General features: G+C 40.3%; 1 protein-coding gene across 1 annotated transcript; it reads right to left on the bottom strand.

The window, feature by feature from the left end:
• Positions 1-3,628: 3,628 nt before the first annotated feature.
• CCDC14 (coiled-coil domain containing 14) lies at positions 3,629-13,625 on the bottom strand. The gene is made up of 13 exons (XM_069021106.1): positions 13,546-13,625; positions 12,577-12,632; positions 12,060-12,120; positions 11,295-11,367; positions 11,060-11,200; positions 9,825-10,064; positions 9,640-9,734; positions 8,126-8,690; positions 7,456-7,597; positions 6,780-6,859; positions 6,131-6,349; positions 5,914-6,046; positions 3,629-4,855 (listed from the first exon to the last, which is right to left on the bottom strand). The coding sequence occupies exons 1-13, from the start codon at positions 13,576-13,578 to the stop codon at positions 3,886-3,888; spliced, it is 2,808 nt and encodes a 935-aa protein (XP_068877207.1). The 5' UTR covers positions 13,579-13,625; the 3' UTR covers positions 3,629-3,885.
• Positions 13,626-13,805: the final 180 nt, after the last annotated feature.

The raw sequence follows: 13,805 nt of genomic DNA on the forward strand, positions 1-13,805 counted from the left end.
GAGAGACCTGATCACCTGCAATACGAATCAAAGGCTGGGGAAAAGCTGTTTTCTTCTGTAGTGGTTTGGTCCAAAATATTCCTACTATTTACCTTCTGTGAGATAAGAATTAGGAGAAAAGCGAAGCAGGCACCACATCACTTCCAGGACGATGCTTTGCTAACCCATGACATCTTCAGGCTCCTGTCTGGTTACAGCTCAAACTGCAAGAACAGTCATGAAAGTGACAGTGACTCTTGATTTCACTTTAAAGCAGAGGTTAAAGTGAGCTCAGCAGTGAGACTTCATCTCCTACTTGTTTGACTCCTCTGTACCTAAGGCTCTGCAGGCAAAATCCCTAACTCATGTAACTGAAGACTCCTGAATATCCCTGCAGCTGGCTGAAGGAGAAGAGACTCTAGGACTTTGTTGTGCAAGGAAATTATGGAAGCAATTCCCTGAATTTTGGGGAAGACAGATGCTATCTCTAACACTATTTGCATTAATCTTGAAGAACCACTTGAGATGGGCTGCCTGAGCTTAAATAGAAACAGGTCATTAATGTGGGTAGTCTGATCTACCTAGGATGGTTTAGTTAAATCTGTGTTTCGACTGAATTGTCTGTCATACCCACTTTAATACCTCAAATCTGACTTGACATTTTCATCTCTAAGTTCTAGTGCTGTGGCAGATGTGCAGACCAGTTCTGGCTGATCAAACTTGAATACTCATCTACACTATTTGGGGACCACTGTGAAGTGACTAAACCTATGACTTTTTTTTTTTTTCTTTTTGCCTTAGTCTGTTTCTCTGATCTAACAAAGAAAATGTTTCTTTCCCTTCTAAGGAAAAAAAAATCACCCTTGTTAAGAATGTCTGCATTAAGTCAGAGACTCAAGAAAGGTACTTGAGGTAACAGCAGCAATCCCTGGGTTGTTTGGGGCTTTTTTGTTAAATATTTTGTGAAATATTGAGGTCTAAAACCTCCCTTCCATGGGCAAGTGAATGATGTTGCCACTTGACCTCAACTGGTGTCCCAGGTAACTTTAACACACACAGATGCAATACTGGCTTCACTTTGGCAAATAAGGCAGCTTTTGTTCCTTATGAAGTTTTTGATGGAATTGCACGCAGTAGTAAGACAGCAATCCTTTGTGTTTGCAGGGAGCCATTACCATTCCCCAGTTGTTGGAATGGAACACTGGATTATAGGCACTCATTGCTCAAGAAACCAGAGCAGGGAATTACATGTGGGTTAAACTCGAGTATTCTGGAGTATTGCCCAATCTTTTCCATGTTCCACAAGGGAAAGGGTTCATAAAGGGAAAAGTGCTTGATGGCATGTTTTAAAGAGTTCCTTTTCTTTCCCTATCACTGGAAGGTGCAGATGACAACTTCACAGAATATTATTTGTAAAAATGAAACTCTTGTAACTTCTGTGTTTATAAGAAAAACCTACATGAGGCTACATAAAATCATAGAATGGTTTGGGTCGGAAGGGATGTTAGAGACCCTCTAGTTCCAAACCCCTGCCCTAGGCAGAGACACCTTTCCCTACAGCAGGTTGTTCAAAGCCTAGCACAGCCTGTTGTCCAACCTGGTCTCAAACACTTACAGGGTTGGGGCATACACAACTTTTGGGGGAAACCTCCTCCCATGCCTCACCGGTCTCATTATGAAAATTTTTTTCATAATATCTAATCATGAGTACTGGTGTTGCAGTTTGAGCTGTCCAAGTGAATCCATACAACAGAAGAGATGTTTCACAGCAGCTGTTACTGAACATATAACAGTACTCATTCATAATGCCCATATATGGGAAATTTTACATTTCATTAAGTTGCTATAGCTCTGACTGACATTTTGGAGAACAACACAAAGGACCATTTAAAAAAAAGTCTCCTCCTTCCTGTCTCTTCTAAGTTTCTCCTCCTTGGAGTGGAGACACACATTTCAAACCTGCTCCTATGCCATTATGCCCAAGAGTATGTTCCCAGTCATCTCCTGCTTTCATAGAACTGACTTTGTGAAGGCAAACAGGAAACAATAAAGATGATGAAACATCTTCCCCCACTGAGGTAAAAGTGAGTGTAAATGCTCTCAACACCAGAACAATGTGCTTGGGCATCTTGACACCACAGCTGCCTTAACATACACTGCCATTAGCTTTGGCCAGGAGGAATACCCTCCTTCAAATGGAGAAAGTGCTGGCTGTAGGGAGAAAACTGAATGAGTTGTCTACTAGTGAATATTCTTCCCATCTTTTTTCAGCTATCTTGTGAGTTCTAAAGACTAGAGTTTATTGTCTTTAACCCACACCATAACAGTAGTTTAAACTTTCCTTAGTTTCTACACTGAAACTACTCGTAAATACTTAATTAAAACCTGTTCACTTTCATACCATCAACCTTATTTTGAATCTGAGCACAATGAGTGTGGCGAATACTCAGAAATCCAGGCCAAGCCTTAAAAGCATTCTACATGACTGAAGTCACTATTTAGTCTAACTTTCCTTTTTCAAAGCAGGAGTGCCAGTTGGCATCTTCTGTAGTGTGTGTTCTCTTCATACCTTTGTATGACTCAGTTACCAGTAACTAAAATAATCACAGACCTGCTCCCCAGCACAATGCATGGACAACATCCTAACTTTAGGATGTGTCCACTCAAACAGATAACCATGAGGGACTTTTGTCCTACATGGAAACCATACAAGAAAAGAGTGCCAGGAAGGACAACAATGTTTTCTAGGAAAAAAATAATCAGCAATTCTGCAGAAAAAGCAGTCTTAAATAGAGGTCTTTATACTGCTGTTCCTTTTCCAAAGATATTTTGCTTGAAAAACAGCTCTGAAGCACTGCTGAGGGTGTAAGATGCACAGAATGGTAGCAATACCAGCTTCCCATACCTGTAACTTAAACACTTACATTATGCATACTCTTGAGACTGAGATTTGGAAAAGCCTGTCTGGGAGAACAACAGACTGGAATCATTCCTTGCTCCACTCCCATTACTGTGAGAGCCAATTCAGGTGATTCAGTCCAGACTCTCTGTATTTATGTCCAAGAGATGTTTGACACCTCAACAATTGTAGAATTTCCATGCCTTCCTCATGCTGTGTATTCTGGTGCTTTCCTAACTGTACTGGTTTGCCAGCTTTCAGCTAAAGCCTCATTTGCCTCCTTTGTGTCAGCTCTGCTGCTTCTGTTCCTCAGCATCTTTCTGTTCTGTGTTTATCCACGGGTTCTACATGCCCTTTACTTTAGATAAAAGGCAAACATTTGTAAAAAGCATGCCCTATAACAGAACTGTAGAAAACAACAGAACTTTGATCAGATTCTTTTCTTGCCCTTGACTCTCCACTTCATTTTTCCTTCAAGTACGATGCTCCAAAAAGAATATAAAGTTTTATCAGTGGTGAATGAAAAAGGATTGTTCCGTATATTTCATACAATATATCATACACTAAAAATCAAATATTGATGGCTGCCTTTATTTTTGGAATAGCCTGATCCTGACTTAGCAACTGTAACTGTCAGCATTCCTGCAGAGCTACTCTGTAACTAGCTCTGCCCTGGCCTCTACCTGTGGAACCTCTTGCTCACGTACAGCACCTTACAATAGTTCTTTGGGGAAGGAAAAAACCCACAAGTGAACAAGTACATTTAATTTTGCAAGTAAAGAGTATAAAACTAAGTCATAATTTGAAAAGCCATTTCTATTTTATATTAAAAGCCAGTTATTTCAAGTTGTACACTTCAAGGGGAACAGCACCACAGCCTAACAAGGAACAAATTCTATCCATAATTGAGACAGCTACGAAATATATACGTATCAGTACCATACTTAATATACTTCAGAAAAACTTAATTTATCCTAATAGCTGCAGCCCATTTTGCTTTCTCATACTCATTGTTTCCTAATGTTACTTTGCAGAGTCCTTTGTAACCTGGCTATGTTGGCATCCAAGGCTGCTAAGCTATTTTTAAAGTCCTCTTCATCTCGAGACGTAAATGTTGAGAAAGAAGATGCACTCCAGTCAGACCTCCCTGATAAATCATCAAATGAAATGCAACTAAAATCAGCTGCTTTACTGCCTGTTCTCTGAGAAATCCCTGTTGGAAATGGCATGGATGCACGAGGGTATGTACGAGGCTGAGGCTGGTCTGGTTTATCCATGAAATCTTTTGCAGCCCCACTTGGAATGCCTCTTGGTCTCACTTTGTCTCCTTCTGGCTTCGCTTTATCCCCTGTAACTTCAAGTGTGTTTTCCACAGTCTTTTTCACACTGTACCCAGCACTTAATTTATCCAGTACAGTTGGATCATCACATCCATACTGCTGCATGGAGCTTGGAAGATCACAGTAATAATCCAACCTCTGGCAAGCCCCTCTGCTCTGGGGTAGCACATCACTTCTTCCAGAGACTGGCTGCTGTTTTTTAGAGGCACTGCTAGTCAGTGGAATATAAATTGTCTCATCCAGCTTGGTTTGGTCATCTAGTAAAGTCCCAGAATCACTCCCTGTTTCTGCATCTTGCTTCAATGGAGCTGGTAGTACTCTGGGAGCTGATGTTCCTTCTTCTGTGAATGTACTGTTAATTTTACTTCCTTCAGCAGCAAATTTTTCATAGGACAGCTTTTGCATTTCTGCTTCTCCAATTTTATTTGGGATCTGAAGATCTGTATCTATCAAAATATGATCCATTTCTAATTTTTTAAGGTAAGTCATTACTGAAGTACTCCCAGGAAATGGCTCAGGTTGCATCTGCTTTTCATGGTCTTCCAAAAGAGATTTCGAGAGAGTTTTTTCAGGTTTGGGTCTAACATTGTCCCCTGTGAGGTCAGACAGAAGCTTGGCCATACTGCCCTGCAAGGTTCTGTTAAGGTAAGATCAACCAGACAGATTCAAAATCAGTCACTATAAAAAAATAGTTTAAAAATTTTCTGTAGAAACAAAACATTAGATGTATCAGACTGTGGCAAAGTTGCAATGCACTTGCTACATATTGTCATAAAATGCAGTACAAATGTGAACCAATTCCAAGTTTTTTTTAATTCTTCAGCTCACTGTGGCTAAAAAGTAACTAAAATATCACAGCCCAGTGAAGTTCTCCAGATTATTCCTGGTGTACCTGCTTTGAGCAGCACAAGATGAAATAAACTGATGCCAAGAAACTGTTACAAAGAAGATAGAAGCAGTTATCAAAATCACTAAGAAAGGTTTTCTGAATTATTCTTCCCATTGCATCTAAATTTAAAAAAAACATAATAAAAGAAATAATTTTTCTAACTTACTGCTTTGTACATCAAAAAAGATGAACATTTAGATGTTCACGTCTCTAGCATATACACAAATACATGTAATGTGACATCATTCTACCACCACCTGGTGGTCAGCATAGCAGTCATAGAAGCATCTAAACTTCTGCTGAAGAATTTGACATGTCTATTAAAAATACTCTGTTGTTCCCATCAGTCCCAACTATAAACACAACAGACAACAGTTTTGTTTCCTGTGCACAACACGTCCAAAGCAATTGTATATACACACCTTTATGCATATGCAAAAAGCTATTTATGTCTCCCAGCTTGCCACTATTTTCAGCATAAAAGAGCGAGATAAAATAAATTCACAGCAATAGTTCTTACTGGCAGATCTGCTATTAAAAGTTAAGACTTCACATAAGTTATGGCAGATAGTATTTTACTTTACCAAGTCATGGAATATGATAACTCTGTTTTAAAACAAAGTTATAGCAGCATTATAACAAAATGAACTGCAAAGAGAAGTTTTAGCCTATGACCTCTCACCACCAAGATACTAAGGTAAAATCCACAGTATGAAAAAAAAACCCAAGGAATAAGGAAGAATAAATATTTTTTAAAAAGAAAAATAATGTCAGGAGACCAAAAAAAAAAGCTTAGCCAATAATACCTGGTTAGTTCCCTCAGTCTCTTAACTTCTGCATCACGCTGACGTAACGTTATGCCCAAAATCTTATTTTCTTTCTCTGAAGCTTCCAGCTTAAACTGAAGGCTCTTCACAGTTCCTAATGCCTCTTCCATTTCTGAAATGCCAAGGAAAACTTCGTAATTATTTCTTCTCACTTTTAAAATGCTGAACAAAGAATAACCAAATTGAAAACACATACCAATCTTGAGCTTGGTAGAATGAATGTCATAATGCTGCTTGTTTTCAAGCAATTCTTCTTCTTTATCATGAAAACCTTTTGCAAGATGTTTATTTTCTTCTTTCTGACTTTCTATTATTTTCAGTAGTTCTTCATTTTTAGCCTGCAGTGAATCAAGGCCTTTTTGCGATTCTTTCAATTGACTCTGGAGCATCATATTCAAGGACTGCAAAGAAACCACTACCAGAAGTAAAACATAAAATGTTTAAGTGTTTTGTGTGGTAGCTTGAATTTCTAGACCAAACTAAGTTTTAAAATAAGCTTGGTAATATTAATTTTGGTTACAGATAGAAGGGTTGTTTTTTGAAGCAAGATAAAGTTCAAGCTTCCTTCTTAATTATTTAATCAGTCATCTTCATTTTAAGAGGCACATAATGAAAAATAATCTGCTTGGCAGCTGTAGAGCCAAATCCCACTACGTTGAGTCTAAAAAGGCCCAACAGTCCATGCAAATACAGTTGCAGCATTACACTCACTTAGCTCAGCTATTACTAAAGGCCACAACACATACAGACATATGAAACTACAGATATATAAATAAATAATAACATCTATTGAAAAAAAGCTTTAACAAATATGCTTCTATCAAGCAACATTATTGGTACTTTACATTCATAGTTGCAGCTCTGCCCAGATGTCTTCTCACTGCTTTCTTGTTCCCTAAGTTGCTGGTTTAATATTCTTAGTCTCCTAAACATGAATTGTGAAAAAGCACAAATTCAGAAATATTAGAATATGCTCAAAAGGACTGCACTTTAAATTACTTTGGTGAGAAGTTGCTTTTAAGAATTAAATGTCAGGTAATATTTCAGAAATATAAACAAGTCTTAGTAACACATTTTTCTTACTTTCTGGTACTTCTTCAACACAAAAGACCCTTTCCAAGTATTTGGTAAATATCTACTGAATAACCCTGTTCTGAATTGAAGTGCTACCCAGTTTGAGAACTTCCCTGAAATGAGAGACATTTTTGCACTTGAGAGTAAACTACAAAAAGAATATGAGCAGGCTAACTATCTTGATACTGCAGTTTTCAGAATGATGCATTGACCTCACTCAGTCAAAGCCCCAATCATGAGGTAACTGATGCTACTAAAATACCAAAGTCATGCTATGTGTTAATAATTGCTTTCTAAAGTATATGGCCTTACCAGAAAAGTTTCTAATCCATAAATACTACACAGAGAAGAAGGGAAGAGCCTTAACAAAGGCAATGTAAACCACACCAGTTAAAGATGCTTTAGGGGCACCTGCAGTAACCACAGGCTCACTGAGGAGTTCCCCACCTGCGCAGCCGGGCATTCTCACTCCGCAGAGGCTGCAAAGCCAGAGCTATTTCAGCTTGGACAGTCATACTTCCCACTACAGCTGGGAGCAATGATACAGAGTCTTCTATTTCACTCATCAACCTTAACATTTCTGAGTCACCTGCAAGAAGTGAGGGAAAAAAGAGACTCCATAAACCTATAAATCTGTAATACAACTAACATTTTACATGCGATTAAGCAATCTGCAAAGTGATTTAATAGTATCTGGGGCATTTTTCCCCCAAGAAAACTTCACCTTTAACTGTATTTATTTTAAATTGTTAAGTTTAACTATGAAAACTATGCTTTACATCCTCAGTAAAACACAACCCACCCTCTTTCCAACCAGCCTTGGTGGGACTGTTATTGCAATCTGTCCACACCAGGACCTTTCTTAGGAGAAAGCTCTGTATATGAAATAGCAACAACCTTTATCTTGCTGTCATGATAATATTAAAATATTACGAAAATACACTAATACTTATCCAGAGTGAATCCTGAAGGTTTTACAGTTGTGGGAAAAACCACAGTAAGATGGCACATACCATCTGACACATACAACTTCCAGGAATGGAAATACTCACTCTTTAATAGAGCACTTGTGTTATTTGTATGCAATAAATCTGCTACACAATGAAAATGTTCTCACCTTGATCTGTTACCAGTGCTCTGAGCTCACCCATAAGATACTTTACAGTCCTAACTTTATGGGCTGTTTCTTCTGGACTTTCTTTTCTAGATTTTAGAACTTTCTTCACATAACTTGTCTTACAGCTTGTATCTCTCACTGGAGATACATCAAGTACATTCAACTCATCTTCTTCACTGACCATGTCCTCACTGTGCTCTTCAGGAGTATCCTCCTCCGTGTCACAGGAGCCATCATGTTTTGCTGGACAGTGATGATGGCCCCTCTGTTCAGTCCTGCCATTCAGCATTTCATGGGATTGTAACAGGGCTTGTATGCACTGCATCAAGTCTGCTTCTTTTATCTGCTGCCCTTGGCTTGGGGCCATCTCTCTGCCAGAAGATGCTGGGATCAATGCAGGCACTGAAGGGGTTGATGCTCCTGGTGCCATACAAGGGATCACACCAAGAAGAGCAGTGCCAGACTGCATTTGTGCAGCAGCAGCAGGAGCAGCAGAAACCACTGGGCAAACCACAGGTCCTCCCATCTCTGGCACACATTGATTGGCACTGTCAACAGGAACGCCCTGCATAAAGAATATTCTAATTAAACAAAAAATTAACGTGATTTTTAGATCCTTAGGGAAAAAACCCTAACAGCACCACACTTGTCTGACTCAATGTAGACTTGTTAATTCTTTGCTAATTATAAGAATAACTACAAATTAATAACTGAATAATTTTCATGTATAATAAGGAGCAATTAAAATGTAAATCTGATTTAGATTACCTTTATCTTAAATGTTATGGGCAACATTAAAGCACAGTTCTTTTACAACTGTTCTGTAATGAAAAAAACCTCAGCAGTTTCTTGAATCCAACCAGAACAGGGAAGAAAAAAAAATATGAAGGACAACACTGTTACCTTTCAGTATTTTAAGTAGATGAATTTCTTAAAAATCAAGGTCATCACTAGCTATACATGGACTACCTGCAGATGGAACATAAGTCTACAGCCTTACAGATTCAAGGTGGAAGCCCTTTGCCACATTTCCCGAGGTGGCAGCTGGTATTCTCCATCACCTCTATTCTATTCCCCAAAATACACAGGCATTTGAACATGTGGCTCCAAGATAATGCAGCGTGTCTGAAGAAATAATTGCCTTGATCATTGGCAGGGAAAGCTCAATACAATATATGATTTCTTCTATCAGGAGCTGGTTAATGACCCTAGTGTGCATTACTGAGAATGCAATTAATAGTAATCAATAATTTCCTGCACTTTTCATGTTTGCTGTCCATAACAGAATTCCTCAGGCAGAAACAAGCAGCCAGCTGAAATGCCTCTAATTTCATTTTTTGGTGTCTACATAAAATGTGTTTTGAATAGCAGCATTTTCTCTGTGCATTACTACAGTTTGAAATACACAATTTTTTCAAAGGAAAATTATTAGGAAAACTGACAAGTAAATGCATAAATACATAAGTAATGCTAATTCAATGTTTATTGATAGTGAGAATCAAACTTTTACTTACTGACTGAGTGGATAAGGGATTAGCTGAATGCTGCAGGGACAGTGCTGATGTGGAAGCAGGTAACTGATAATTCAAAGCTGTAATGTTTTGACATCCTAAAAGAAAACAACATTCATAGATCAGGACAATGTGGGACAAAACTCATGCACTTAAATAGTCAGCTCTACATTAATAGTTCCACTAACCCTGATTTGAGGTAGGAGAAGGAGTTACAGTAGGAATTTCATTACTCTTCTGAGGGGGTTGGCCAGTTACCAGAGACATCTGAGTTTGCACATGCTCGTACAGTTTCTGATACACCCCAGGAGAGTGTTCACTGCAAGGCACATGCACTGATTGAACCATCTGATTCTGTGCTGCACTGGAAAGATCCTTCTCAGTAGAAGGTGTGGTAGATGAGGCAACTTTTCTATTTGATATTGGCACTGTAGAGAAAGAACAAAAAACTCAGTCTGAAGGTGCCTGTCTTCTTGATCTACACAAACCCATTGTATTGTCTAGCATATTCTGGCAGGTTCCCTTGAAAATGGAAAGAAAGATCCAGTATTCCAGTCAGATTTTGATTCACCAGCAAATTAATCCATTAACTTTTTCTTCCAGATAGAGCAACCTAAACCAGTTGGACAGGCAGCTGTCCTTGAAAGAAGCGCAGAAGGTATCCTACAGAAGGTGTGTTCTAAAATGCAATTCTTAAAATCTCTGCTTAGGTACAATTAAAACTCAGTAATTTTACAGCTCTGGGAAGATATCAGCTACACGCTCACTTCCTGCAATTCCCAATGGGCATTCTGCTACACACCTGTCTACAGGCCCCACCCACCTACTGGATTAGAAATTGCACAGAAGAAATAGGGCACAGAGAGGTAGAAATGATAATAAGTGAAGTATTTCCCCAGGGAGCAACTCAGCCAACAGCATTCCATCTACCTTTTTATTCAGTGCTTTGGCCACTAAACCATTTGAGGTCTTCTCATTTCTAGCCACACTTCCCTGTTTCCACAAACCCTTCTTTGAGAAAAGCCTGGCTGGACACTGAACTCCAGACCAGTTTCTAGTTGTGGATCCTAAACTGAGGCCAAGGACTGCAATGCTTCCCTGTCCAAGAGATATAAGGAAAGGGTATTATCATTCTCCTCCACACTTCCTACTAGATAAACCTGATGATGCGGATACTTGTAAACACACTCAACTTTCTTCCTTATACACGAAGTTCAAACATCTCTGAATTTCAGGAATTATTTAGTAAACATTTAAGATTTCTAAAAGACAATACATCCTTTTGTGGATTCAACCCAAGATCAACCTATGAACAAACAGCAACAATTATTTGAAGCCTTGTTGTGTCTCAAAAGGTTGAGGAGTCACTCAGTGTTGTTTGAATAAAAAAAAAAAAAAACCAAGCCCAAGAAAGCCCACTTACCAATTTCTTTTTGGACAGGGGCAGGAGTAATGATTCTTTTTAACCCTCTCTTCTTGGAAATATTTCCTTTGGTTAGCAAAGGCTTGGAAGTAATTTTAAAGGTAGTTGTTTTCCCAGGTTGTTTATGGACAGTCTCCCTTCCTAGTATTAGTTGAAAGAAAAAGTGGTCAACAAAACAAATCAAGAGAGTATTACAAAACCTAAAAATGTAACCTGTGTTTTCAATAGGTACAACCTGTAGCTTCCTTTTGTAAGACATTCTTCAGTAAAGCTGCACAATGGTCAAGTCCATTATGAATAGTATCAACCTGCACAAAGAACACTGCAGTCAGCAAATGAGTACCACTGTTTTCTTTCAGTAAACCAAGATGCTGTTTTAGACATGAGTGTACCCCACTCTGCCACCTGACAAAGAACAACTCATAACCAAAAAAAATGTATCATTTCCAATGTACAACTTTGCAATTACATGGAAGTTTGCAAACATGCAGATTCTGCAAAATAACTAAATTGTGTTGTTGAACTCATGTCCCTTTGCTGGATTTTATGTTAATTACATGTATGTGTTTTATTCTTATTTCCATGTACAGTTAAACAATTATCTACAGCCTACTTGTATTTTGAAGACAACTGGCTCAGCACTACAGAAAAACCCTGACTCTGTGCTCCTCTTTCTTTCCAGCACAAAAACCTAATAAGGGTGGCTGCTCTTCTGTGAGGGCCAGCCCTTGTCCATAAGCAGCTTATTTGTGTTTGCAAAATGTATCCTGTGCCTTAAGGACGTTTGCCAGAGCCAAACTCACTGCACACAAAGCCCATCTGCTCCTATCTGCAAGATGCAGCACAGACACTCTTGCTTGCCTTGCAGGAGCAATTTCAGGTTCAGATGCAAATTAATTAAGATCTAAATTAATCTGGCTTTCCTCTGTTACTCAAGGTATTCCAATTTCCCTTCTCTTTAGATAAGGGGGATGATTGTGTTAAAGAGTCATTTAATTACCTGATTGTCAGATTCAGTGGAATATTCAACATCAGAATGACATCCTTTCCTTAAGACAAACCTGAAAAAGTGAAATTCATTGTTTATACCACCTCTTTAATATGAAACAAAGTAAAAAAAACCAACTTACTTTCATTCAATAATAGCAAGCAAAATAAAATTAATTTTATCATGAAACAAAATAACTTTCTGAAAACTTTGCATGGCTGCAACAAACACATTAAGCAGATAATAACACTTTACATCAAAGAAGAATTCAGTATCCACTCAACAGTCTTACAGCTAGTAACTATATAAATTCAATATTTTATAAATAAAACATGAAGACTGAAATCTGTAATTTTTTATGCAAAATTTCTATTCAGTCTGTGCCTGTTTGTCCATGGGCTGCTTAGAACCTTTCAGCTCAAAATGTTTGATATATACACACAAGGATTTTTTGTCAATTGTGAGGTATGACATGTATAAGGCTTCAAAATACACCAATTTTAAACAGTATTTGTGAATACGGCCTTACTGTTTTCTTCCATTTGTTAGTTTAGCTGCTCCTGACAGCCTTCCAGAAGACAGAGCCTGTTGATTACAGAAATACACTTTGATTTTCACAAAGTATTTTCACAACACACTTGAAGACTACTATTGCCCACCAATTCCAAGAACTTTTGCCGAGGTGAATCAGTTCAAGAGAAGTTTCAAGCTCTCAGGCCAAGGAGGGGGGGCCAGTAAGGCCTGAGACTTGTGGGTTTCATTTCACAAAGCACACCTTGACAGCAGGATGCTTTGTTAATTGCCACAGCATTCTACAGACACAGTCGCTCACTTAAGGAAACTCCAAGGGCTGATGTACAAACACGTTTCAAACGGTCTGCATCACGACCTGTTCCTGAATATCTCCTAACACAACACATGGCCCAGGTCTGCATCACGACCTGTTCCTGAATATCTCCTAACCCGAGACTCCACACCCTCTCTGGACAACCTGTTCCTCCTCATGTTCAGATGGGAGCTCCCTGTGCATCGGTTTCTGCCCATTGCCTCGTGTCCTACTGCACGGCCCCAGCGAGCAGAGCCCGGATCCATCCTCTGACACCCACCTTTAGCTATTCACACACATTGCTAAGGTCCGCTCTCAGTCATCTGCTCTCGAGGCTGAACATCCACATCCCCTTCAGCCTTTTCTCGTAAGAGACATGCTCCAGTCCCCAGTCATCCTCGTTGCCCTCCGCTGGAACCGCTCTGGGAGCTTCACGTCTCTCGGGCAGAGGGACAAGCCCAGAACCGCACACAGCGCCTCAGGACCACCTTCAGGTGGCTGCGGTGCAAGCCGGGCTCGGCCTCGGAAGGCCCGACCTCGCGCAGGAGTCGCCACGCGGACGGCGGGAGGGATCCCCCCACGGCCCCTCACCCCCTCCGAGCACACCCGGGCTCTGGCGAGAAGACCCAGCACGAGAGCCGACCCCGCCTGCTCCCCCCGGCCCTCACGCACCTTGCGGGACCGCGCAGCGCCCGGCGCGGCCATGGCCCCGGCCCGGCCCCGCCCACGTCCGCGCCGACCAATCAGCACCCGGTCCGTCCGCGAAGGGGCGTGTCCAGCGCAGGGGGCGGGGCTAACGCCCCCGCCTCGCGGCGCGCCGGCGGCAGCGGGCGCGGGAAGGGGGGGAGATAAGCGAGGCAGCGCGGCCGCGGATTGGCGGAGAGAGGGCGCGGCAGAGCCAATGGGAGGCGAGAAGGGCAAAGGGCGGGGCC

The sequence above is a fragment of the Aphelocoma coerulescens genome, chromosome 7 (genome assembly GCF_041296385.1).
Source record: "Aphelocoma coerulescens isolate FSJ_1873_10779 chromosome 7, UR_Acoe_1.0, whole genome shotgun sequence".
Taxonomy (NCBI): domain Eukaryota; kingdom Metazoa; phylum Chordata; class Aves; order Passeriformes; family Corvidae; genus Aphelocoma; species Aphelocoma coerulescens.

Bases quoted from the DNA above. Each gene is read 5' to 3' on its own strand.
- CCDC14 (XM_069021106.1), bottom strand. From the start codon at position 13,578: ATGGCCGCGCCGGGCGCTGCGCGGTCCCGCAAG. The intron at 9,735-9,824 runs GTTAGTGGAACT...GTTTTCTTTTAG, and splicing joins TTCTCCTACCTCAAATCAGG to GATGTCAAAACATTACAGCT. The intron at 6,047-6,130 runs GTATGTGTTTTC...TTGGCATTTCAG, and splicing joins TTCTACCAAGCTCAAGATTG to AAATGGAAGAGGCATTAGGA.